Genomic DNA, 26,200 nt, shown 5'->3' on the forward strand with positions numbered 1-26,200 from the left:
GCACTTTCCGGTGCCCACGGATGGGACCACCGGCTGGATGAGGACTTGGGAACAAGGCTGTCCTGGGGGCCAGATTCCACCCACCCACACCTGTGAGCGCCCCAACCTGTGCCCCTGACAGTCTCTCAACACCAGATGTGGCAGGTTGGGCTGGAACACATTGCGTAATTCTTTCAAAGTCCTTTAAAAAAAAAAACTGGAATATCCACTCCCTTTGCATATTTGAAAACAAGTGATAATTGATAGCACCAGAAAACCTGCTTTTTGAGTTTATAGCTGTCTTATCACCCTGAGCCTTTATCTCTGTTTTCTTCGCCCACAGGGCTCCCTCTGAAGTGGAGCCAACAGCCCGGGGCACACACAGCGGGATGCGCTGCCAGGGCACACCCCTCCTGCCTCCTGTCCCTGTGAGTAGGAGGACAGAGTCAGCCAGTGCCAGCAAGTCACGTACAACAAAGCACTGGGCGCCGGCCCACACGGCGTGGCAAACCGCGCAGCTTAAATTTGGTCTCGCTGATTCATGGTCCCTGACTCTGGGTTTTACCAGCCCAGGGCTACTCTACAGGTCACTGGCTTGGAAGATCCTGGCAGGGTGATGACAGTCTGTTGTTAGCTCTTCACCACTGAGACCTGGCGAGAGCAGCCGAGAGGAGGAAAGGCTTATCTGGGCTCACGGCTTCTGAGGGTCAGTCCATGGTGGGCCGGCTCCACTGCCTAAGGCTGGAGCTGAGGCAGGACATCATGGGGGAAGGGCTGGCAGAGGAGAGCTGTTCCGCTCATGGCAGCGGAGAGCAGACAGGGGAAAGAAAAAGGCCAGAGAGAAGACAGCCCCTTCCAGGGGGCACTGCAGCAAGCTGCCACCAGGTCCCTCTGCCCAGCAGTCCTTTTGGCCATCAATGGATTGAGCTACTGATGAGATCTGAAGCCTCACATGATCCTACCACTCCCCAAAAGCCCCACCTCTGAACCCTCTGCAGTGTGTGTGTGTGTGTGTGTGTGTGTGTGTGTGTGTGTGTTGCTGTGAATGGAACCCAGGGGCTTTTCTACCTCTGAGCTATACTCCCAGACCTATTTTATTTATATTTACTTATTTATTTATTTATTTTGGTGGTGCTGGGGTTCCTGGAAGCCCTTCTACCTCCGGGCTACACTCCCAGACCTATTTTTACATTTTTATTTGGAAACAGGGTCTCCTAAGCCAGCGCGCGCGGCTGGCTTCGAACCTGCGTGATCCTGTCTCTGCTCCCAAGCGCGGGAATTACAAGCGTGCGCCACCACGCCCGGCTCCCTATTTTATATTATATTTGGAAACAGGGTCTCACTAGGTTGCTGAGAGCCTCACTCAGTAGCTGAGGCTGGCTTCGAATCTGCGCGATCCTCCTGTCTCAGCCTCCGGAGCGCGGGGATGACAAGCGTGTGCCCCCACGCCCGGCTCCTTGCTGCCTTTCAACGGAGACTTTTGGGAGAGACTCCAGATCCAAATGATAGCAACCTTTATGAAACACAGTGCCACAGTGAGCCTGGGCCTTCCTCACTTAGGAAAGTGAAGGATTTGGATAGATAGGTCATTTTGGTGATCATACATGGGGGACTAGCAATTCTAGTAAAAATTTAAATTAAAAGGCAACAAAGCAAAAGTCATAAAAATTATGCTCAGATTCTATGACCTATGAGTGGCCTCTGGGGTCCTAGTCCAAGAAGACCACCCAACCCATGTATGTCCGTGAACATGATTACAGTGTGAGTATAGTGTCCAATTGTTTTTGGTACTGGGGATCGAGCTCAGGCACATTCTATCTCAGGGCTTTATGTCCTTTTATTCCTGTTTTAAAACAGGGTCTCTCTAGGTTTCCGAGAATCTCACTAAATTGCCGAGGCCGGTCTAGAACTTGTGATCCTTCTCTCTCGGCCTCTCAAGTACTGGAATTACAAGTGTGGGCCGCCACGCCCAGCTTATCATATCAACTTTTAAAAACGACTTCCATACCAAAGATAGGGATAAATGATTGTACTACTTGATGGAATATTATTTAACTAATTATGAAGAGTATATGAGAAATACTTGTCATGTGAAGTGAGAAATGCAAGGTGTACATAATCCATGTTTAAAGCTACACGAAAGCTCAAGGCATCACACTACGGGAGTGAGTGTACAAGGGTAATAATGGCTACTGCAGTAACATGGTAGGATGATGGTTCTGTTTTCCACCTTTCTTGGGCTGGTATTGTGTTTCTGGATTAAACAGTGTTTTATAATCCTGGCGTGGTGGCGCATGCTTGTAATCCCCACGTGTGGGAGGCTGAGACAGGAGGATCGCACAGGTTTGAAGCCAGCCTCAGTAAGGCTTAGTAAGGCTTACTGCTTAGTAAGGCTCTCAGCAACTTAGTGAGACCCTGTTTCCAAATAAAATAGAAAATAGGTCTGGGAGTGTAGCCTGAAGGTAGAAGGCTCCTGGGATCCACCCCAGCACCAATAAATAAATAAATAAATAAATAAATAAATAAATAAATAAAAATAAAGGAAAGAAGGAAGGAAGAGAGGGAGGGAGGAAAGAAGGAAGACCATAACATAAAGAAGTAGTCAACAAGCTGGCACACGCTTGTAATCCCAGTACTTGGGAGGCTGAGACAGGAGGATCGCAGTTCATGAACAGCCTCAGCTATTTAGTGAGGCCTCTACAACTCAGTGAGACCCTGTTTCGAAATAAAGAATAAAAAATAGGGGTAAGGGTGAGGCTCGCAGGTAGAATGCCCATGGGTTCCATCCCCAGTACTAAAAAAAAAAAAAAAAAAAAAAGTCATCAGCCAGGTGTGGTGGTGCATGCCTATAATCTCGGTATTCGGGAGGCTGAGACAAGAGGATCTGTGGTTGGCGGCCAGCCTTGGCAACTGAGTGAGACCCTGTTTCAAAATAAAGAATAAAATAGGGCTAGGGGTGTAACTCAAAGGTACAATGCCCTTGGGTTCAATCTCTAGTACCATGCACATACACACACAAAAGAATTAATCAAATCGAACCCCCCTGGGTTCTAGATAGCACCATGAGGTGCTATCTAGAAATTTTCAAACTCTCTGACACCATTTTTAGCGCTAACTGGGCGTACGCAGGCGGAGGAAGATTCCTGGTTGGGGTGGAGCAGGGCTCCAAGGTGAACTCGCAGGTTACGTGGCCAGTCTCCCAGCACAGTGCAGGTGCGCGGCTCCAACAGCCGACTGAGCACACAGAGATAACCACACCTACCTCGCAAGGTGGTTGTGAGGATTAAAGAGATAATCCAGGAAAGCCCTGTCCTAGCACCAGGTAAGCTCAGTAATAGCAGAGAGCCGTGGATGAGGGATCATAACCAACAGCTCTTAAAAGCAGCCACTTCTCACTGAGGGGTGCTGCGTCTGCTGGGTGATTAAGAGTCCTTGCATCTAAGCCGGGTGCCGTGTTGTGTGCCTGTGGTCTCCGCTACTCGGGAGGCTGAGGCAGGAGGCTTGCTTGAGTCCAGTTCAAGACCTGCCTGAATGGGTTAGGGACTGTAGCTTAGTAACCAGTAACAGGGCACTTTCTAGCATGCTCTGAGGCCCTGAGTTTAATTTTTAAAGTTTTTCGGTCCTGGGGATGGAACCCAGGGGCATTCCACCTCTGAGCTATACCCCAAGCCCTATTTTTATTCTTTATTTTGAAATAGGGTCTTACTAAGTTACAGAGGGCCTCACTAAGTAGCTGAGGCTGGCTGGGAACCTGCACTCCTCCTGTCTTAGCCTCCCAAGTACTGGGATTACAAGCACGTGCCATCATGCCCAGAGAGGCCCTGAGTTTAATTCCCAATACTGGAACAATTAAACAAAAAAGCAACACTGAATAACAGACCTCTTCTTTAAAAAAAAAAAAAAAAGGAAAGAAAGAAAGAGAAAAGGCAAAAAGAAGAGAGTCTCTAGATACTTAAAGTTTTCACCCTCACGAACAGACGCATGGATTTCTCCAGGAAACACTTTCTCTTTTATCTCTCTTTCCTCTTCAACCTTCCTCACACCTACATTTTATACTTGAAAGAAGAGTTCCGGAGTCTAGCCTATGAATAGCATTTAGACAACTCCTCGGTGCCAGGCGTGGTGGCGCGCGCTTGTAATCCCCGCGCTTGGGGGGCGGAGACAGGAGGATCGCACAGGTTCGAAGCCAGCCGCGCTGGCTTAAGAGACCCTGTTTCCAAATAAAAAGTATAAAATAGGTCTGGGAGTGTAGCCTGGAGGTAGAAGGGTTTCCAGGAACCCCAGTACCACCAAATAAAATAAATAAATATATAAATAAATAAATAATAAAAGAATCCTCAGAAGTGGTTGATGTCCAACCGGTACCACGTCTAACTCTTACCTTTGGGCTGGCGGGTTATGAGGTGTTGATTAATTAACGGTTAATTGTGAACTGGAACAGGATTCAAACTTTGCAAAGATCATGACTAGTTAAGCCTAGAAAGGGCTCCAGCCAGGGTGCTGGCAGTGGGTAGGATCACAGTGGGCTTCATGTGTCTCCCTGCAAGCGAGCTGCTCTTACTTCAGAGCACTCTGGCTCCCGGAGCTACCCCACCCGGGCTTCCCGCCCCAGCGCTCCAGGGTCCCTGTTAGCTCTCAGATCGGTTCTAATGATGCTCCCCAGGATAACGAGGCCTTGGATTAGCTCAAACAGTTAAACAGTCGGCATTTTATGTTGGCAACTTGAGAGCTAGCAAAGTACTGTGGTTCTGAAGACCAGGTATCTATAGATTATCAGATTTGAAGCCTGCAAAATATTAAGTGTGAAAGTGGAGTCACCAAGTTCTGTAGTTACATTGACAAAGGTTGCAAATCCGCGCCTTTTTCCCGTGTGTGGTTTCCACTGTGGTTGAAAGTAAATATGTTTATTTATTTTTGTTGTACTGGGGATGGAGCCCGAGACATTCTACCTCTGAGCTATGTGCCCAGCCCTCTTTTATTTTGAAACAGGGTCTCGCTAAGTTGCTGAGGGACCTCACTAAGTTGCTGTAGCTGGCCTGAACCTGTGACCCTTCTGTCTCAGCCTCCCAAGTAGTGGGATTACAGGCATGTGCCACCACAGCTGGTTGGAAATAAATATATTTATATATTTAAGTAGCTTTTTCTTTTTCTTTTTTTTTTTTTTGTGGTACTGGGGGTGGAACCCAGGGGCTTTCTACCTCCGGGCTATATTCCCAGACCTATTTTATATTTTATTGGGAAACAGGGTCTCACTAAGTTGTCGAGAGCCTCTCTAAGTAGCTAAGGCTGGCTTTGAACAGTGTGATCCTCCTGTCTCAGCCTCCCAAGCGCGGGGATTATAAGCATGCACCACCACGGCCAGCTCGGAAGTAAATATATTTAAAACACTAATTTCTGGGTTGGCTCGTCGTTGGGGCAGGCACACACCACATGATTTATCACAGGTAGGAGTGTATGGTCTAAGCTGGAAGTGATGAAGAACTGTTTTTATCTACGAAGAGACTGACTCAAGGGCTTTGGGTGGGTGTTTGATCTCTTAACCAAAGGGTAAAACAACCTGGATTCAATTTCTCTCTCTCCCAAACTCCTCTTTAAGGAGATTTCAAACTGGCAGCCACACCAGGGAGTCTCACCAACACAATTGAGTGGGTCCAGGCAAAAAAATTCCCCACCCGGGGGAGGATTCTGGTTTGTCGACCTCAGCTACTTAGTGAGGCCTTTTGCAACTCAGTGAGACCTTATTTCAAAATAAAGAATAAAAAAATAGGGCTGGGGGTTGAACTCTGAAGCAGAATGCCCCTGGGTTCCATCCCCAGTACTGAAGAAAAAAAAAAAAAAAAAAGGAAGGAAGGAAGGGAGAGAGAGAGAAAAAAGAAAAAATTGTAAGATCTGTGCTGGGCATGGTTGAGCAAGCTTGTAATGTCAGCTCTTGGGAGGCTGAGACAGGAGAATCACAATTTTGCAATCAACTTCAGCGATTCAGTGAGACCTTGTTTAAAAATAAAAACATTAAAAGGACTGGGAGTGTAGGTCAGAGGTACAGTGGTTCAATTCCCAATATCAAAAAAGAAAAAAGAAAGAAGAAAGAAGAGAGGGACTAAGACAGAGACAGAAAGAGGGACAGGAAAAGGGAGAGGGAAGAATCCAGCAGTGCCTTCATGCAGGACTTAGTGAGTACTTCACATCCGCGAAGTGCTTAGAAGAGCGTCTGATACATGGAAGGTGCAAATCGATGTTTGCAAGTGCAACAGAATAAAATAAATCTCACTGAGGTCGCCACCCTGTTTCAAACGGGAATCACTTTGCAAGCTTCTACCAGCTTGCAAGGAGAATCAAAGCCATTACATCCAAGCCTCTCATTTATTTGTTTACGAAACACAAGATAAAATAAACACCTTTCACAAGCATATGCGTGGGGTGGGCTTCCAGAAGCCATCCCCTCAGGCACTCAGAGAGATGCAGAGAATTGTCAGGCAGGAGCCAGAGAATCCAGATGTGCACACTGGTACCAGGTTTGACAGCACTGCCTGGCCCAAAGGCATGAGGATTGTCCCACAATGTACCAGTGCGCGGTTGTCCAGGAAACGAGGGTAACAACTCACCAGAGAAGCCCTGTGAATCACTTACCCTGTGCCCACGCATGCTTTCAAAAATCTCCCACCAATATAGATGAGAACTAACCTCTGATTGTCCGATAAAGCAATAAAGCCACACACACATTCACGTTCTCAGTATACCCATTCTCAGATCAACTTCGGCCATGCCAGCTCTCACCGTGGCCCCGATACCTTTAAAGTGGAGCCCTCACCTGAAAGCGGTTCTCCGGTACTGTCTGGAAAGCCGTTCTCTTCTTCCTAAAAAACAAAAAGCAGCCTGCCTTAAAATCTCAACCATAGGTGAGTGGTACTGTCCACGTTCCTCTTTGGGTAATTCCCAGCAAGACCTGGGGAAGGAAAGGCACTTTGATGGGGGTGAGCTAAGCGGACTTCTGGATCTACAGCTCCTCCAGGGAGCAGCTCTTGCTTAGCTGTTCCCTGTGCTATGTCTTTCAAGAAGCAACTAAAACCTTCAGTCAGCCGATATCACCCTCCATCCGACTACCGCAGAAGCAGCTCTGGAGCGGCGCCCAGGGCCCGGTGTTCCAGCTTCGGGCATTCAGCAGCACTGGCCCGTTCCTCCTGTGTGTACAGAGGCGGTTGTGGGATTAGCGCAGCTCAAGAGGCCTCTAATTCTCAAGTCTCTGAGTTTCCCCTCAAGGAAGCGCTAACTCCATTGTGTCCATGTACATGTTAGAAACAGCCGTCTTTTTCTCTTAATCTTCTAAGAAGCCTTTCTCCTCCCTCTACACAGGCAATCTCCCATCTCACGGCTGTTTACTTAATCATAAGTCTTCTCTCCACCCCAAAGCGCACACAGAATTCCTATGTTTTACAGCTTAGATTTCCCCTCTCAATTATCTAAACAAGTCTTGCCTTTGCTTGAGTCCTCCTTGCTGCTCCTGTCTTAACAAGATTATCATTACCATCATCACCATCACCATCATCATAAAAAACATCACCATCATCACCATTATCATCATCATCATCACCATCGTCATCAACACCATCACCATCATCACCATCACCATCACCATCATCATCATCACCATCATCATCATCACCATCACCATCATCACCATTATTATCATCACCATTGTTATCAACACCATCACCATCACCATCACCATCACCATCATCACCATCATCACCATCACCATCATCACCATCACCACCATCACCATCACCACCATCACCATCATCATCATCACCATCATCACCATCACCACCATCACCATCACCACCATCACCATCATCATCATCACCATCATCACCATCACCATCACCATCATCATCATCACCATCACCATAACCATCATTATCATCACCATTGTTATCAACACCATCATCACCATCACCATCATCACCATCACCACCATCACCATCATCACCATCATCACCATCACCATCATCATCATCACCATCACCATCATCACCATCACCATCATCACCATCACCACCATCACCATCAACATCATTATCATCAACAACAAAACCGCCTGCTTACCACTATTCATACAGTTTCTTTTCATTGTCGTGAAGTTTTTTTTTTTTTTTTTGTGGTGCTGGGGGTGGAACCCAGAGGCTTTCTACCTCCGGGCTATACTCCCAGACCTATTTTCTATTTTATTTGGAAACAGGGTCTCACTAAGTTGCTGAGAGCCTCACTAAGTAGCTGAGGCTGGCTTTGAACCTGTGCGATCCTCCTGTCTCAGCCTCCCAAGTGCTGGGATTACAAGCGTGTGCCACCATGCCTGGCTCCTGTATTTTCTTGAAGTTGTACATTTCCCTTACTAGGTATGTGTGTGTGAGACAGAGAGAAAGAGAGAAAGGTAGAGACAGGCAAAGGTACAGAGGTGTGTGTGTGTGTGTGTGTGTGTGTGTGTGTGTGTGTGTGCACGCACGCGTGTAAGAGCCTCAGGAAGTATCTGCAGAAACAGAAATGTCTCTACACAGCCTGGCACCTCACAAGGACCCCCAGGGCGGCGCTCCCTGACCCCAGGCCTGCAGCGCCTCTGCTCGGCAGCGCCCGCGGCTGAGCTCCGGCAGGCCCCCACGCGCTCCCCACCAGGCATTGTACTGACTGCGCTGCAAACCCCAGCCGTGGAACAGGAACTTCAGGCCGTGTGCAGAGACGCGAGCGTTAGAACTTAACAGATTTCATGGTATTTGAGGGCTCTGCTAAAACATGATGCTTCCCCAGAAGTAGAAACTGTTAAGTGGCACATGTGACTCGATTTCTTATAATGCAGAAGAAACTTTACTGAAGCCGATGTCCATCCAGGACCATCCGTGGGATGAAGACGGGAACAGGACTCAGAATTACCATGAAGCGGTGACGTGAGTGTCTCGGGTCTTTGTTCTTAGCTCTCTTTTTAGGTTAGTCGTCGTCGTTGCCTCCTCCTCCTCCTCCTCCTCCTCCTCCTCCTCCTCTCCTCCTCCTCCTTCTTCTTCTCCCTCCTCCTCCTCCTCCTCTTCCTCTTCTTTCTTCTCCTCCTTCCTTTTCCTCTCCTCCTCCTCCTCTTCCTCCTCCTCCTCCTCTTCCTCCTCCTCCTCTTCATCCTTCTCTTCCTCCTCTTCCTCTTCTTTCTTCTCCTCCTTCCTCTTCCTCTCCTTTTTTCCTTCTCCTCCTCTTCCTCCTCCTCCTCTTCCTCCTCCTTCTCCTCCTCCTTCTCCTCCTCCTTCTCCTCCTCTTCCTCCTCCTTCTCCTCTTCCTTCTCCTCCTCCTCTTCCTCCTCCTCTTCCTTCCTCTTCTTTCTTCTTCTCCTCCTTCCTCTTCCTCTTCCTCTTCCTCCTCCTCCTCCTCTTCTTTTTTGGTGGTACAGGGGATTGAACCTAGGGAGGGACATTCTACCCCTGAGCTACACCCCAGCTCCCATTTTTTTTTTTTTTTTACTTTTTATTTTGAAATAAGGACTCCTGAGACTGGCCTCAAACCAGGGCTCCCCCTGCCTCAGCCTCAAGTACTGGGATTACAGGCATGCAGCACAACACTCGACTAATTTCTAAGCATGAAATCAGCATGCCTGGTTAGTTTTCTAAGAGTAAAACAAGAGAAGACTTATTTTGTGAGGTTTTTTTGGCTTGAGATGCTGGTCTGTGGGGGCTGTAAACATGGGGCCTGGGAGAGGCCCAGGCGGGGCAGGGAAGCCGAGATGATGATGTGGCTGGGAGGGGAGGCGGGCAGTGGAGAGCAAGCTCTGAGGTCACTACCTCAAGGGTACCCAGGGTCTACATCTGGGTGTCAGCCGAGGAGAGCTGGGCACAGTGGCACACGCCTGTCATCCCAGTCGTTGGGAGGCTGAGAGGGAAGGATCGCAGACTGGAGGCCGGTCTCTGCAATTTAGGGAGACTTTGTTTAAAAAATAAATGAACAAGCCCGGCATGATGGTGCACGCTTGTAATCCCCGCACTTGGGAGGCGGAGACAGGAGGATTGCCCAGGTTCGAAGCCAGCCGCGCTGGCTTAAGAGACCCTGTTTCCAAATAAAAATATAAAATAGGTCTGGGAGTGTAGCCCGGAGGTAGAAGGGTTCCATCCCCAGTACCACCAAATAAATAAATAAACAAACAAAATAATAAATGAACAACATAGGGCTGGGGTGTAGTGCAGAGGTTGAGTTCCCCTGGGTTCAAGCCCCAGTACAAAAAGACAGTTAACTGAACTCAGAGTCACGGTGCCAAGAGACAAGGAATCCGATGGGGTTGGAAGGTGAAGGTAAAGGCTGGGGGCAGGATGTGACGGCAGAAGGAGGGGTGCAGGGATGCCAGGGAGGAGCAGGCAGAAGACAGGCCCCAGGGCCAGGAACGAGCCTCAAGGGGGAGGCTGACTGCAGGAACCCACCACAGGCCCAGGCAGAGGACCGAGGGCGCGGGGCTTGGCTCAGAGGCCTGCCTGGGCCGTCCCAGGGTGTGGGAATGAGCGTGTTGGGTCTCAAGAGCCGGGGAGGCTGCTGCTTGAGCACTTGCTGCTCCTGTGGAAACTGGGTCAGGAGCACTGAGAAGGGAGTCGTGGATCTGAGCAGCAGTGCGTTTGGCTGTGAGAAGCCAGAAGAGCAGCATGAATCGGGCTTAACATGCTCCCGCTTTTGGGAGGCTGAGACAGGAGGATCGCGGGTTCGCGGAAAGCCTCAGCTAGTTAGTGAGGCTCTCTGCAACTCAGTGAGACCCTGTTTCAAAATAAAGAATACAAAATCGGGTGGGGGTATAGCTGAGTAGAATGCCCCTGGACTTAACCCCAGTACCACAATACATAAATTAATTAATTAATTAATAGAAGCTAGGCATGGTGACGCATGCCTGTAATTTCAGTACTTGGGAAGCTAAGACAGGAAGATTGCAGGTTCAGAGGCCAGCCTCAGCAATTTAGTGAGACCCACAGTAACTTAGTGAGACCCTATTTCAAACTAAAAAAGGTTGGGCCAGGCATGGCGGTGCACGCTTGTAATCCCAGTACTTGGAAGGCTGAGACAGGAGGATGTGGGTTCGCGGACAGCCTCAGCTACCTAGTGAGCCCCTCTGCAATTCAGTGAGACCCTGTTTCAAAATAAAGAATAAAAAATAGGGCTGAGGGTGTAGCTCAGAAGTAGAATGCCTCTGGGTTCCATCCCCAGCACCACAGGGGAAAAAAAGTTAACTTTGTGTTATGGGTGTACACTCACACACACATGAGCACACGCACACACGTGTTCTCTCAAGTGATTGTGAGCAGAGGGAGGAGCCTGCGTGACATGACCCAAAGCGGGTGTCAGGGAAAAGCGCACAGGGACCATTTTGTAGTGGGGGAGAAGGTGATAGGGTGCCACCTACAAGTCACTGTCGTCTGTGCCTTCACATGTGTGCAAAAGAATTCAATGATCTACACCATACAGGGCTTGCTATGACTTGGATGTGACAAATCAAATTATTTATTAACGCCATAGGGGTCTTGATATGGTTCCTATGTGGCAAATCAAATTAATAATTTACTGGCCAAGCATGGTGGCACAGACCTGTAATCTCAGAACTTGAGAGACTAAGACAGGAGGATCTCAGGTTCGAGACCAGTACCAGCAACTTAACAAGACCCTGTTTTTTTTGTTTTGTTTTGCTTTGTGGAACTGGAGATGGAACCCAGGGGCATTCTACCTTCGAGTGACACCCCCAGCCATGTTTTTTTTTTATTCTTTATTTTGAAACAGGGTCTCACTGAGTTGCAAAGGGCCTCACTACGTAGCTGAGGCTGTCTGCAAACCGTGATCCTCCGGTCTCAGCCTCCCAAATGCTGGGATTACAAGCGTGCGCCACCACTCCCGGCAAGACCCTGTTTTAAAACAAAACAATAAAATAAAAAGAGTATGGGTGCTCAGAGGTAGCTGGCTCCTAGGTTCAATTCCCAGTACCACACACCACAAAGAATAAAACCCAGCCATGGAACAGAGATGTGTACATAAGCATCGATATTACAGCCAGGCGTGGCCGCACACACTTGTCATCCCAGAATTCGGGAGGCTCAGACAGGAGGATTGCAATTTGGGGACAGTCTCAGCTACTTAGTGGGGCCCTTTGCAACTCAATGAGACCCTGTTTCAAAATAAAGAATAAAAAATAGGGCTGGGGGTGTTGCTTGGCGGTAGAATGCCCCTGGGTTTCATCTCCAGTAATGCAAAAAAAAAAAAAACTGCTATTACTGGAGTCACATGTTAAAAAGCAGAGAGAGAGAGAGAGAGAGAGAGAGAGAGAGAGAGAAAGAAAGAAGAGGAGAGGAAAGAGAGAGGGAAGAGAGAGGGGAGAGAGAGGAGAGAGAGAGAGAGAGGGGAGAGAGGATAGAACAAACCCGGGCAGATTCTGGACTGAGGATGAAAGAACCCAACGGGCAGAAACAACAGTCTGAAATCCTTGCTGGGGGCCCAGCTGGAGAGCAATCCCGGCCCTCCTCCGGTGCGGAGCTTCCTCCCTGACTCTAGCAGGCGGGGCCGGGCCGCAGCTTCTGGAGTTGAAGCGGGTCAGATTGCGGCAACTTGCTGCGACTGAGGCCGGGCTGCCCGGAGTGATTTCACGCCTCTGCGCCGGTTTCACAGATGAAGATAAGCGGGCTTTCCCTTTGTGTGTGAAGTACAGTTGATTCTTGTTCACAAATATCACGGAGCGTTTTACAGGAGATTAGGGTTTGTGCATGAAAACGCAGCTGGACCGTGGGGACACTGATAGGTCCAGGAGGCGGGGCGTGTGGCCTGGATCCATTTCACGCCCAAATCCCAGCTGCCTGGCAGGGCGCCCAGCCAGGAGGCTGCAGGTGAGGGAGCCCCAAGGAGCTCTCCTCTCTGCCCTGGAGCGTTCCTGGGTGCAGCTCTGCCTGTCACTTGGCACCCTGTGAAAGTGTTCTGAGCCTCAGTACCATCTAAGCGGTGGGAAGGGTTATTCCAATACATTTTTATTTTATGAAAACCCCAAAACACACAAAAAATAAGAAACTACTCAAAATTATGCTGTGCGTGTGAGTGGTACTAGGGACTGAACCTGGAGACGGGGGAGAGTTTTATGTCTATCCTCAGCCGTATTTAATATTTGTTTTTTAATCTAGGGAACAAGGTCTTGCTACGTAATAGCTTTCTGACCTCTATCCTGTGATCCTCCCATCTCAGCCTCCCGAGTACTGAGATGATAGGTGTATGCCTTTTTTTTTCACCCTTAACAAAGCAAAAAGAGATGCGGTCGTCTTTTCTCTTTCAGTCTCGCATCCCGTCTCAGCCCCACTGGTCCCCGGTGACAGTCTGTGCACGGGCTCCATGCTCACAGCAGCCTCACCGCTTGTATGGAGACATATTTATTTATTTATTTATTTATTTATTTATTTATTTATTTGGTACTGGGGATTGAACCTAGAGGCATCCGATTTTATTTTATTTATTTATTGTGGTACTGGGATGGAACCCAGGGAAATTCTACCTCCAAGCTCCACCCCCAGCCCTATTTTTTTTTATTATTATTCTTTACTTTGAAACAGGGTAAAGGGCCTCACTAAGTAGCTGAGGCTGTTCCCAAACTGTGATCCTCCTGCCTTAGTCTCCAGAATGCTGGGATTACAAGTGTGCGCCACCACGTCTTACTTTTTTTTTTTTTTTTTTTTGGTGGTACTGAAGTTCCTGGAAGCCCTTCTACCTCTGGGCTACACTCCCAGACCTATTTTTATATTTTTATTTGGAAACAGAGTCCCTTAAGCCAGCGAGGCTGACTTCGAACCAGCGGGATCCTCCTATCGCCGCCTCCCAAACTCGGGGATTACAAGTGTGCGCCACCACGCCCGGCTGGCTTTTTTTTTTTTTTTTTTTTAAACATGGTCTTTAGGTTGCCAAAGGCCTTCCTAAGTTCCTGAGGCTGGCTGGGAACCTGTGATCCTCCTGTCTCAGCCTCTCAAGTACTGGGATTATGAGTGTGTGCCATCACGCTAGGCTATCCAGAGATTATTTTTAAGCTCCAGATCATGTGAATCTATTAATCACTTTATCTAGCTGGTCGTGGTGGCGCACGCTTGTAATCCCAGCATTTGGGAGGCTGAGACCAGAGGGTCGCAGTTCGCGGACAGCCTCAGCTACTTAGTGAGGCCCTTTGCAACTCAGTGAGACCCTGTTTCAAAATAAAGAAGAAAAAATCGGGCAGGGGGTGTAGCTCGGAGGTCAAATGCCCCCGGGTTCCATCCCCAGACCCGTAAAAAAAAAAAAAAAAAATCATTTTATCTGTTTAATAATATATCAAGGAAATTGGAGTTCTGTATTTGTTTTTGGTACTGAAGCCTGAACCCAGGGCCATTCTACCTCTGAGCTACACCCCCATCTCTATTTTACTTAATTTGTTTTGAAATGGGGTCTTGCTAAGTTGCTGAGGCTGGCCTTGAATCTGAGATCCTCTTCTCTCATCCTCCCAAGTACTGGAATTACAGGTCTGTTCCACCATATTTTGAGGGGGGGGTCTTTTTTTTTTTTTTGTCTTTTTGGACTGGGAATGGAACCCAGGGCGGTCCACTTGCCAGGAAAGTCCTTTGCCACTGAGCTACATCCCAGCTCTGTTCCACCTTTTTTTTTTTTTTTTTTAACACCAATGGTCTCGCTCCTTTCTAATGGTTTAATAATATTACAGAGCATCCTCACACCATAATTTATTCTCCCAGAACCTATTATGTCACCATGGTGCCATAAATATCATATCTTATTCATGGCTCCTGACGCCGAGCATGGAAGACCTTCGCGACCCTATTTTGAATTCCACGAGGTGTGGCTCACACTCTGATGGCCGTGGAACTGAGTCCTTCCAGCAGGGCTGCTGGGCGCACAAGCGATCGGTGCAGCCGAACAACTTTCTAAGAAGGTGCAGCAGCTCATATTCTCGGCTGTGCACCTGACGCCCGTAACCGAAGTCTCCCGGGACTCCCGGGGCCTGACAGCCACAGGCGCTGAGGGAACACACGAGGGAAGCCACAGAGTCAAACCACACCCGTCACACAGGAAGTGTCCCAGTTCACTTGCCATTGTTCAAAAGCTTCTTTTAAGCCGGGCGTGGTGGTGCACGACTATAATCCTCATGTCTGGGAGGCTGAGACAGGAGGATAGCAGCTTTGAGACCGCCAGCTTCAGTAGTTCAGCAGGGCCCTCGGCAATTTAGTGAGACCCTATTTCAAAATAAAAAATTAAATAGGATGGCGATGTATCTCAGAGGTAGAATGCCCCTGAGTTCAACCTCTAGTACCACAAAAAAAAAAAAAGAAAAAGAAAAAGAAAGAAAGAAAGCAAGCATCTTTTACGCTGTCCTTAGGTTAACCGAGAGCTGGACAGAGGCCTTTTTGCCCCTTGGCTTGTACATGCCTTTTCACAAACAGTTCATCTCCACCTGGTCCCCAGATGGAAATAACTCAAAGCCCTGGGCGTTAATAGACTATATATCAAATGAGAATACTATGAGTTTTCTTATAAATCGTCATTTCTGGGAAACTGCGTTACAGAAAAGAAGTCCACTGGAGTTAAAAAATACCAAAGACAGGCCCCGGGCAAGTTTACAGTCTTACCCAACAGCACGGGCTCCTCATTCAAATAAACCTCGTATCAGAGCTGAAGTAAAGAATTTCCAAATAAACCAGGGCCCTCTGATATTTCCCCCTTAGAGAAGAAAGCGAAGGGACTCACCGATCCACTAAGCAGATCGTGTTGGAGCTTGAAGGGATTGCTCAAACTCAGGAGGAGCAGGTAAGGGCCTGCCGGGCCGACTGCTGTCAGACACCACCTGCGGCCAGCGCGGCTGGGTCCACGCCCTGTCATTATTACGCACCCGTGGCCTCGGGTTTACGGGGGTTCAGGTGGGCCGCTGTTCCACCAGGGCAAAGAGGCTCCAGGAAGGGACTCCTCTGCCCACTGCTCTCAACCCCAGGTAAAGAGAGGAGGGACGCCTCACTGACCAGTTTCACTCCGGTACCATTCACCAGTGCTACTCCGCAGCCCCAAACCATTCAGAACTGCGGGCAAGCCCAACATCTCCCAGACTTAGCCACGGTGACATCGGTAGCACCGACTGCCCCCAGCTCAGAAATGCTGGGCCTCTGGGGCAGCACCGGACACAGCTCCAGGTTCCACTTCTGCCCCCTCTCCACTGTCTCAGGGTTCCTCTTCTGAGAGGGGGTCGAGGACACGGCCTCTGATGTCTTCTTCAGTTCTATCTCAGTCTGTTTTCTGTGGCTATCACTGAATACCATGAAGCAGGTAACTTAAAAAGAAAAGAGGTTTGGCTCATGGTTCTGGAGACTGGGAAGGTAGAGGTGGGGAGGGGCTACACCTAGAGAGGGCCTCATGCACTAGAAAAATCACGGGGGCAGCTAGCTGCCCTTTGTTAAGAAGCCGCTCTCATGGTCACTAACTCATTCTTTCAGATTGGCACTAATCCATCCATGAGGGGGCCGCCCCCGTCACCTGATTGCTTGCCCCTTTTATCGTAGTACTGGGGACTGAACCCAAAGGTGTTCTACCTCTGAGCTATACCCCCATCCTATTTTATTCCTCCTTTCTTTCTTTCTTTCTTTCTTTCTTTCTTTCTTTCTTTCTTTCTTTCTTTCTTCTGAGGGCCTGGGGATAGAACGCAGGGGCATTCGACCTCCAAGCAATACCACCTGCCCTACATTTTTTTTTAATTCTTTATTTTGAAACAGGGTCTCACTAAGTTGCAGAGGGCCTCACTAAGTAGCTGAGGCTGTCCACGAACCCAGATCCTCTTGTCTCAGCCTCCCAAGTACTGGGATTATAAGTGTGCGCCACCTTACCCAGCTTGTGTTTGTTTGGTGAATGATCAAGACATACATAAAACAAGTCCCCACTTCTTAAGCAGCGACATTAGTTTCATTATTAACTAAGATAGTTTTCCAAGGTACAATAAACTGAAACCTTTGTGTTGGCCGCCATATTGTACTGTAGGATACCATTAACAGACCCACACTTATTCTGGGTAACGTAACGGAGAACTTTATTTTTTTTTTTTTAAGACTTGTTTAATTTCCAAGAAACCAATTGCTTGCTGGCTAAGCTTTCAACAAGCAAAACAGCATCCTTTGCTTTTTTAGTTTTAGCTTTGCTTTGGGGAGCACTGTGTCACTTAGAGAGGTCTCAGAGCTCTTTGGGCTTGCTTACTGGAAAAGTGCACCGAAGGTCTGGGCTTAGATTTGTTCCGTAAACACAGATAGTCGTGTAGTCTAAGGAAAGAGTCTCACCAAAGCCATTATCAGAAACTGACATTCAGATGTTCACCTAATTCAGAACAGCAAAGTGACTGAACAAAGTCAGAGCCCCATTAATAGGAAAATGTTTCTTTTTAATGGTGCTGGAGATTGAACCCAGGGACATTCTACCTCCCAGCTACACCCACATCCCTGTCTTATTTTTTACTTTGAGACAGGGTCTCGCTAAGTTGCTGGAGCTGGCTTCCAACCTTTGATCTTCCTGCCTCAGCCTCCCAGGTACTGGAATTACAGATGTGCACCACCACATCCATTAACAAGGAAACGCTTAAGTACCTCTAGGGCACAGACTATATAATAGAACCTGCTGTAGAGAGTGTGAGATCGGATGTTTTCCTTAAGAGTTCTGATGGGGGCCACATTCTACGGAGAGACGCCGGAGAGGTCCCAAAAGTCCAGCTAAGAGAGGTCCACTATACCCAACTTATTTGCAGCTTTTTAATAATTATGCACATAAAAATGTAGAAAGGGATAGAGATATTAAACTGACAAATAGAGTTGTATTAAAATTGTGGAACTATGGGTGAGCTATTTCATTTTTCTAGAGTCAAAATTTTATACAATGGGTTTTTTAAGAAAATTTTTATTTTTTAACAGTTTTAGATTTACATAAAATTTGAGAGGACAGTATGAAGTGCTCCTATGTAGCCTACATTCAGTGTCTCTTATTAATAACATCTCACATTAGCGTGATTCTTTTGTATAACTAAGTAAGCCAATAATTAATGTGGTTTCTAAAACTTAAAAAGAGAGACTTAGCCGGGTACAGTGGCGGATGCCTGTAATCCCAGTACTTGGGAGGCTGATAGAGAAGGATCACAGGTTTGAAGTAAGCATCAGAAATGTAGTGAGGCTCTCAGCAACTTAGTGAAACTCTGTTTCCAATTAAGAAATAAAATCGGGCTGGGGATGTTGCTTAGTGGTAGAATGCCTCTGGGTTCAATCCCCAGTACTACCAAAAGAGGGAGAGGGAGAGAGAGAGAGAGAGAGAGAGAGAGAGAGAGAGAGAGAGAGAGAGAGAGAGAGAAACTTGGTTTGTAAAACCAAACAAATCACATAGAGGAAAAGGTCTTTTCACAACCTCTAATTCCAATTTAGCATCTTATCCTAATGCTATTTTCCTTATATGCAGTATTACTTCAGACTTCTCTTGACATGAATTCTTGGCTACAAATGGGAATGAATTTTGCCTTGCCCCTCATAAGCCATATGCTTGGGCATGCAGAATCATTTAAAGTGTTTTTGTTCAATGAGGGTCATAGGAAATATCTTCATTAACATAAAGCAGCATGGGCCCATTTAAGTGCAGGAGCCACGCCCACAGCCTAGAATCTGAGGTTGTGTGTGCTCCTCTCCAACAAATCTGTAAGCTCTGCCTGGTCCCTCACCTCCCTTCTCCCCTTCCTGCTTTTTTATGCCCAAGAATACTCCATCCGAGAGTTGGAGACACGGCGCAATGGCAGGTCGCTTGCCCGGCGTGTGGGAGGCCCTAGGTTCCATCCCAAGACCACAAGACCAAACCAGCCTCAGGCGGATGGGCTCCGACTGGGTGCTTGATAAGGCCCAGTTGTAATCAATCGTAGAAGCAGGCTAGCTGGAGTAGATGGCTTATCCATTTTCAACGGCTAAACATGAAGAGTTCCTTATAAGATTTTGTCTGGGACTTTAATTTCTGACACTAGACGCGACGGCGCTTTTCCTCTGAAGGACTTGAGAAGAGGCGGCTGCAATTCAGCCTTACGGGAAGAGGATTTTAGTTTTCGAATGATGAAGGTCATTTCCAGCTGGCTTTGAATTTTTAAACTATGGAAAATACAGAGTGGGCTGCTCCCCCCAACTCTCTCTCTCTCCTAAATGTTCCTTCCTTAGTGAGTTTTCTTTGTTCTAAGTGCCAAGCCGATTTCAAAGAACCTTTCTGCGCATCTAGCAGTTAGAACAAATCCTATAGATTATACAGAAGGATAACCAACCGAAATAGCTAGCTTGCGGTCCTGACTTTCGTATGAACAGACATCATTCTGTATTTAAATACAACTTGAAAAAAGAAATCTCGAATAGGTCTCTCCTTCCTTGATATTTCCATCATTTTAGGCTAGTCTTTAGTGATAGAGCCGGCACAATAACACCAAGATTAGGGAAAACGTTGAAGTGTCATGATGTATATCTAAACCTACTCTGAAGTGGTTTCAGGAAAATCCCTGAAAACAAACAAACAAACAAAGCCTCGGCATTCTTTTATCTTCAAGGAAATCTCCATCACGCCACAGAAAAGCTGAAGAGAAAACCTTTGTTAAAGATATCAACGATGACAAACGGCGCTAGCAATTTTCAAGAGAGCCGCCCTTCCCAGTGGAAACGACCCTTCCTATCAAATTCTGTTTGCCTTTGTCTTGTTACAGAGGTGACTTGGCTACCCAAGAGTAGTCTTCCTAAAGATTTACCACTGACTGGTGATTTTAAAGCAAGATTAAACAAAACTCGTTGGAAATCTGATGGGTGCATGAGAGGAGCAGGTGTCTGAGATGAGACACACTTTCTGAGACAGTGGAGTTGATCAGATTAAGGTCTTGCGCAACTTTGCTAATGGGATTTGAGTAACTCAACAGAGGTGGACGGGCCAGGACAAGAAGTGACTGAAGCCCGCGGCGGCCCAAGGAAGCCCCTGGAAGGGTCTCCAGCAAGGGCAAAGCAGTTCTCAAAGGGCCTTTTTATTTCCTTGCACAAGCTGAACTTTAAAATAATAAACCTTTTTTTTTTAAAAAAAAAAGATCAGAACACAATAAACATATTTATTTTTGGGGACAAGACAATAAAAATAACACGTTAAAGTTTGGCTGCTGAAATATGAAAAAAAAGTATTTTTACACACCATTACGGGAAATGTGATAGCCCACTATCCAGTTGTGTTGGGTCTTTAAAAAGACCTTCTCCCACCCACATTGTACCAACTACATACAAAGGAAAGCAACCCCTCTTTTCTAAGTCACTCACGCTGATTTTCTGTTTTTGACAAGTAGGCAAATATTTATTTCAAAGAATGAACTAATGCTGCCACAGTTATTAGAAGTAACAAAAGCTTTATGGGAATGCGACCTTACTGGGATACTTAAGGATCATTTTCAAACCTAATGCATTATTGAGAAATCCTGCCCATCTTTTTTTCTTTTTTTTTTTCCTTTTTCTTCTTTTTGGTACTGGGGATTGAACTCAGGGGCATTCTACCTCTGAGCTATGCCTCCACCTCTACTTTATTTTTTATTTTGAAACAGGGTGTCACTAAGTTGCGGAGGGTCTAGCTAAATTGCTGGGGCTGGCCGTGAACCTTTGATTCTCCTATTTCAGCCTCCCAAGTACTGGGATTAGAAGCCTGCGCCACCAGACCTGGCTCATTGTTTATTTTTAAAGCTCTATCAGATCACTCTTTAAAGCATTCTAGGTGGATTATCATGTATCTATGGGGGTAAAAACAAATAGTTGAAATTATCCTTACCTGATGCTGCTCATTGGAATTTGCTGGGACGTTCAAAGTGATGGTATCACATTCTTCAACTACGGGAGAAAGAAAAATAATGACTCAAAGTTTGATTTTAAAAAAAAAGCACAAGCTCTGGTGTAAATGCAATTTGTGTGTGTGTGTGTGTGTGTGTGTGTGTGTGTGCGTGCGCGTGTGTGTGTGTGTGTTTTACTGGTGATTAAACTTAGGGTCCTTCTACCTCCAAGCTACACACCTACCCCTGTAATTTTTTGTTTGTTTGTTTGTTTGTTTGGAAACAAGTTCTCACTAGGTTGTTAACAGTCTTGCTAAGTTGCTGAGGTTGGTCTTGAACCTGTAATCTTCCTGTCTCCACCTCCCAGGTACTGGGTTATCAGTGTGCGCCACCATGCCCCGCTAATATGCAAAATGAAGGCTGGATATCAGGTGCAACCTTGACACCTGGTTCAACTTGCAAGGGCCTTGGTTTCCCAGCTGCAAGTTCCATTCCCAGCTCTCCCCCCAAGATGAGGTGCCCTGAGCTACACGAGCTCCTTATCCAGGGGTCAGGCACGATTCTGCCCATCCTTCAGTAGCAGATTTTAGTTCCCCACCAGCTCATAGGATTTTTCAAACCAGCAAACCATGTCCTCCCATGGGAACCAGAAGCCCCGCACCCTTTGGATTCTGCAAAGCCAGCCTCCCTCCGCCCCTGGCTGTTCACTCTGTCCCCAAGAGCAACTTGGCATGGCCCTGCACGGTGCACCATCCTCCTCCCCGGGCTGTGCATATATGCAGCTCATACAGAGCTGTGATTCCTCTGTGCAGTGCTAGTGTTGTGTGCCTTGCCATGCCCCTCACCCCAGGATTGGATCCCTCCCTCACTGATTGGGCAAGAGAAGGGAATCAAAATCACTGGCCTAGAGAACAGGGGCCCAACCACACACAAGGCCATCCCGTCAGGTTTAACTAGCTGCTCTTGGCTAACTAACTTCACACATATGGCTGCCTGGAGCAGACCACTGTTGCTGGTGCACATGAACCTTGGCCTCTACAGGTTCCTTAGCCTTGACTCTCCTCTAAGTGCTCTCTAGAGCCTGGCCTGGTGGCTCATGCTTGTAATCCCAGTACTTGGGAGGCTGAGACAGGAGTTTCACAAGTTTGAGACGAGTCTCAGCTATTTAGTGAGGCCCTCTGTAACTTAGCAAGACTAGGTTTCAAAAATAAAGAATAAAAAATTGGGCCAGGGGTATATCTCAGAGTGAGGATGCCCCTGGGTTCAATCCGCAGTACTGGGGGGAAAAACAAAACAAAACAAAACAAAAACTCTCTAAATTGTCATGGACTAGCAAAAAGTGGTGGTGCACACCTGTATTCCCAGTACTTGGGAGGCTGAAACAGGAAGATACAGGTTCATGGCAGCCTCAGCTACTTACTTAGGCCCTCTGCAACTTAAAAAAAAAAAATCAGTCTGAGGTGTAGCTTGGAGATAGAAAGCCCCTGGTTTTGATCCCCAGTACTGCAAAAAGAAAAAAAAAATAGGGCTGGGGGTGTAGATTAGAGGTAGCATGTCCCTGAGTTCAATCCCCAGTACCAGAAGAAAAAATAATGTAGATTCTGGACTGCTAAAGAAAAAAAAATTTAAAGTTCAGATTCCTCAAAATCATCTACCATATAATCAGTCCACTTTATTTCTTTTCACCTTTTTAAATTCACTATTTAAAAAAATCTTTTTTTGAGCAATGGAAGGAGAGAAGCAGCTACGTCAGAAAGAATGAGGATGATCAGGCCCAGACAGATCTGAGTATTTATCTGCGCAATTTTCTCCCTCAGTGAACAGTGGCTCAAAAGAAAAACGAAAAGGTTTTCCAAACACACACGTCTCTCAAAATGTGAGGAGCCACGTTCCCTTCAGATCACGCAAGCCAGATATTTCTGCGGGACCTAGGTAGGTAAAATTAGCCCCGGTCTCAGGAGTCTTGCAGATTTCCAAAAGAGACTCCAGAAAAGAGGTCTGACAGAACGCACCCTAAGTCTCCAAAACTGGGGGGCTGCCTGAAAAGAAAACTCTGCATCTGTCCCCCACGAGAAAGCAGGTGCAAGCATAATTTGGACACTGGTTGCCAAAATTACACCAGCTTTCCACGGTCAACTTATGGTAAAGCTACATTACTCAAAACCACTCTAGCCGGGCGTGATTTCGCATGTTTGTCATCCCAGCATTAGGGAGGCTGAGACCGGAGGATCGCGGTTCGCTGACATTCTCAGCTACTTAGTGAGGCCCTTTGCAACTCAGTGAGACCCTGTTTCAAAAATAAAGAATAAAAAAAGGGCAGAGGGTGTAACTCGGAGGTCTTCCATCCCCAGACCTGCAAAAAAAAAAAAAAACCCAAACAAAAAACACTCTACTTTGGCCCATGCTAAAGAACAGCTTTAGACTGTTCAGGAGTAAAGTGGGAATATACTGGTGAAACAGTGTTTAGCCTGCTTAAGAGAATGAATTTGGGGGAGTTTTAAACACATGAAATCTTTAATCACAAAACTTTCCACAAAAGCAAACCCTCCCCAAATTCACTTAAATATTGGAATCCTATTTGGTGCTTGATTAGATTACATTTGCTTGCGAGTCTACAGTCTCTTCACAATTCATGTGGATTTTCTTTCTCTAAAAACAACTTTAATGACAAAATGCCCATGTTACGGTTAGATAGGGATATCCCCAGAAGAGTTAACCTGTTAATACTCAGGGTTGATGTGATTAAGTCCTGAGGGCTGTAACTCATTAGTGGGTAAATCCACTGTAAAGGACTCTCTGGGTGGTCACCTAGGCAGGGGGTGTGGGTGGAGGAGGTGTGTCCCTGGGGGTGTGGCCTCAGGGACCATGATTTTGTCTTGGAATCCCCTTGCTGGCTGGCTCTTTTGCCTCCATGAGTGAGAGCAGAGCCTCGCTCTCCCCCTTTCTCTGCTCTTGCCTCCATGATGTGAGAGCAGAGCCGTGCTCTCCCCCTCTCTGCTTCCCACCAACATACCTGAACTCCGTAGATGTAACCTGGCCTAACGTGGACTAAAACTCCAAGATCTCCAAAAAACTGTAAGCAAATAAATCTTCATCTAAGCTGTGTGGTCAGACTTTTTGGACTACAGCAGTGAGCCTATTGACCGAGGCACCATACATTTCTGATGATGGTATTAGCCTTGTTTGTGAAATTAGATAAAAAATACTAGCTGACATTAAACTGATATATGCCTGAATGCAAATGTTGGGGTAAGATTTTAAATCCCTAACCATGGTTCACTTACGTATAAAACAATGTGTTTATCTGGAGATAGGAAATTATGCACTTAACATTGTTCATCAGGAACACGGGCAAAGAAAAGTCTGGGGTATGATTTCAAAGTCACGCTTCTTGTACACTCATTCATAATGATTTTAATTAGGGGTCTGTTGCTAGGTGTGGTGGCACACACTTGTGTTCCCTGTACTTGGGAGGCTGCGACAGGAGGATCGCAGATTTGAAGCCAACCTCAGCAGCTTAGCGAGACCGTTTCCAAATAAAAAATAAAATAGGTCTGGGGGTGTAGCCCAGAGTTAAAAGGCTACATCTACTACATGGGTTCCATCCCTAGTACCACAAAAACAGAACAAAAAACAACAAAAAAAAAAAAACACAAAACAAAAAACCAAATAATAAGGATTCCGTGTAATTCTAATTCGGTACAGTAAGCAAGCGTGGGATTCAGTTGCTAAGCAACAGTCGTTTCCTTTCAAAACAGGAAATGGCACTTAGGGTTGATAAAGAAAGGTCAGAAGCAAAGACACCTGACCAAGAAACTCCCATGTGGGCTGCGCACTGGCACCTTTGATAGTTCTCCACCTTGACCTCGATGCCAGCTCTCCCTCCACCATCTGCTGCCCACATGTACCAGGTGCTGCTGTTGATACTCTTTGCTGTTTTCTCAAGGGTACTTTGGGGGCTGGCCCCTGACCTCGTCCTCCCCGCAGACCGGGAAGCAGGGACCCTGAGACGTAGAGCCACCGCTGGGGCTGCTCAGAGCCAGCGCTTGGTTCTCTCTGCCACACTCCCTGAAGCATTTCAGGCAGGCTCTAGGACCAGGTCTGTATCCCAGCCGCAGAGCAGTATGGACCGCTGGGGAAACTTGGGAGGGTTGGGCAGGCCTGCCTCCACAGGGAGCAGGGGGCCGAGCCTGCCCCCCTAAAACTGGGCAGATCCCACAGCCCCCACCCTGCCCTCTGCCCTGGGTTGTTCACAGAGGAGAAGGCAAATGCTCCAGTGTGACACGGAGCAGCTTGACCTCCGTAACAAACACCCAGCCTGGCAGGTTTCCACAGAGGGGATTATGAAAAGCCAGGGTGTGGTTCCCTGGATAAGCCTGAGGCCTAAATCTGAGACTATGGATTATAAAAGAGCTTTATTAAAATTATTTACGCCATGCATGGCGGCACACACGTGTAATCCCAGCATTCAGGAGGCGAAGACAGGAGGATCGCGGTTCGGAAACAGACTCAGCTACTCATGAGGTGCTTCACAACTCAGAAAGACCCTGTTTCAAAGTAAAAAATAAAAATAGGGGTGGGGATGTGGCCTGGAGGTAGAATGCCCCCGGGTTCCATCCCCGTTACTGCAAAAAAATTTTTTTTAATTTATTTTTTGTGATACTGGGACTTGAACCCAGGAACATTCCACCTCTAAGCTATATCCTAGACCTATTCTATTTAATTTTCTTATTTTGAAACAAGGTCACACTAAGTTTCAAAGAGCCTCATGAAGGCACTGATGTGGGCCTTGAATCTGAGATCCTCCTGTTTCAGCCTCACATGTACTAGGATTCCAAGTAGTCACCACCACCACATGGGCTATAAAGGAGCCTATTTTTTTTTCATTTATTTTTTTTGTGGATTGTATTGAAAATGGCATACATTTAGATGGCTTGATGCCCTCTCCCACCCCTGCTTCCCCTTTACCCCCTCCCAACAATGAGCGTCCAGGTTAACCACGCTACATTCATACTTTTACACACATTCAAATGTAGCTCTTCCATCAACCAACGTCAGCCTTCTTCCTCTCCTATCCTTCCATTCTAGCTTTGCTGAGGTTTCCCCTCCATTATCTGGAGTCCCTCTGGCATTCCTAACACTCCCTAGTTTGGGCATATTAGAGAAAACATATGTCCCTTCTCTTTCTGTGCTTGCCTAATCTCACTTAACATAATGTTCTCCAGGTCTTTCCATCTTCTTGGGAATACTATGATTTTGTTCTTCTTTATTGCTGAGTAGAATTCCATTGTGTGTATTTCCCACAGTTTTGCTATCCACTCATCTGTTAATGGAGACCTAGGTTGGTTCCATATTTTGGCTATTGCAACTTGTGCTGCTATGAACATG

At 46.9% G+C, this 26,200-nt stretch overlaps 1 protein-coding gene across 1 annotated transcript in view; it reads right to left on the reverse strand.

Annotated features, from left to right (window-relative positions):
* EDARADD (EDAR associated via death domain) overlaps window positions 1-26,200 on the reverse strand; it is a gene marked incomplete at both ends in the record, with an annotated part of 40,735 nt that overhangs the window by 737 nt on the left and 13,798 nt on the right. Inside the window, 2 exons of the mRNA XM_080717228.1 lie at window positions 6,788-6,833; window positions 20,815-20,873. Coding sequence (XP_080573354.1) covers window positions 6,788-6,833; window positions 20,815-20,873 — 105 coding nt within the window. The remainder of the gene's footprint in view (window positions 1-6,787; window positions 6,834-20,814; window positions 20,874-26,200) is intronic.

This window comes from Muscardinus avellanarius (genome assembly GCF_963383645.1).
Source record: "Muscardinus avellanarius genome assembly, chromosome: 20".
NCBI classification, from domain to species: domain Eukaryota; kingdom Metazoa; phylum Chordata; class Mammalia; order Rodentia; family Gliridae; genus Muscardinus; species Muscardinus avellanarius.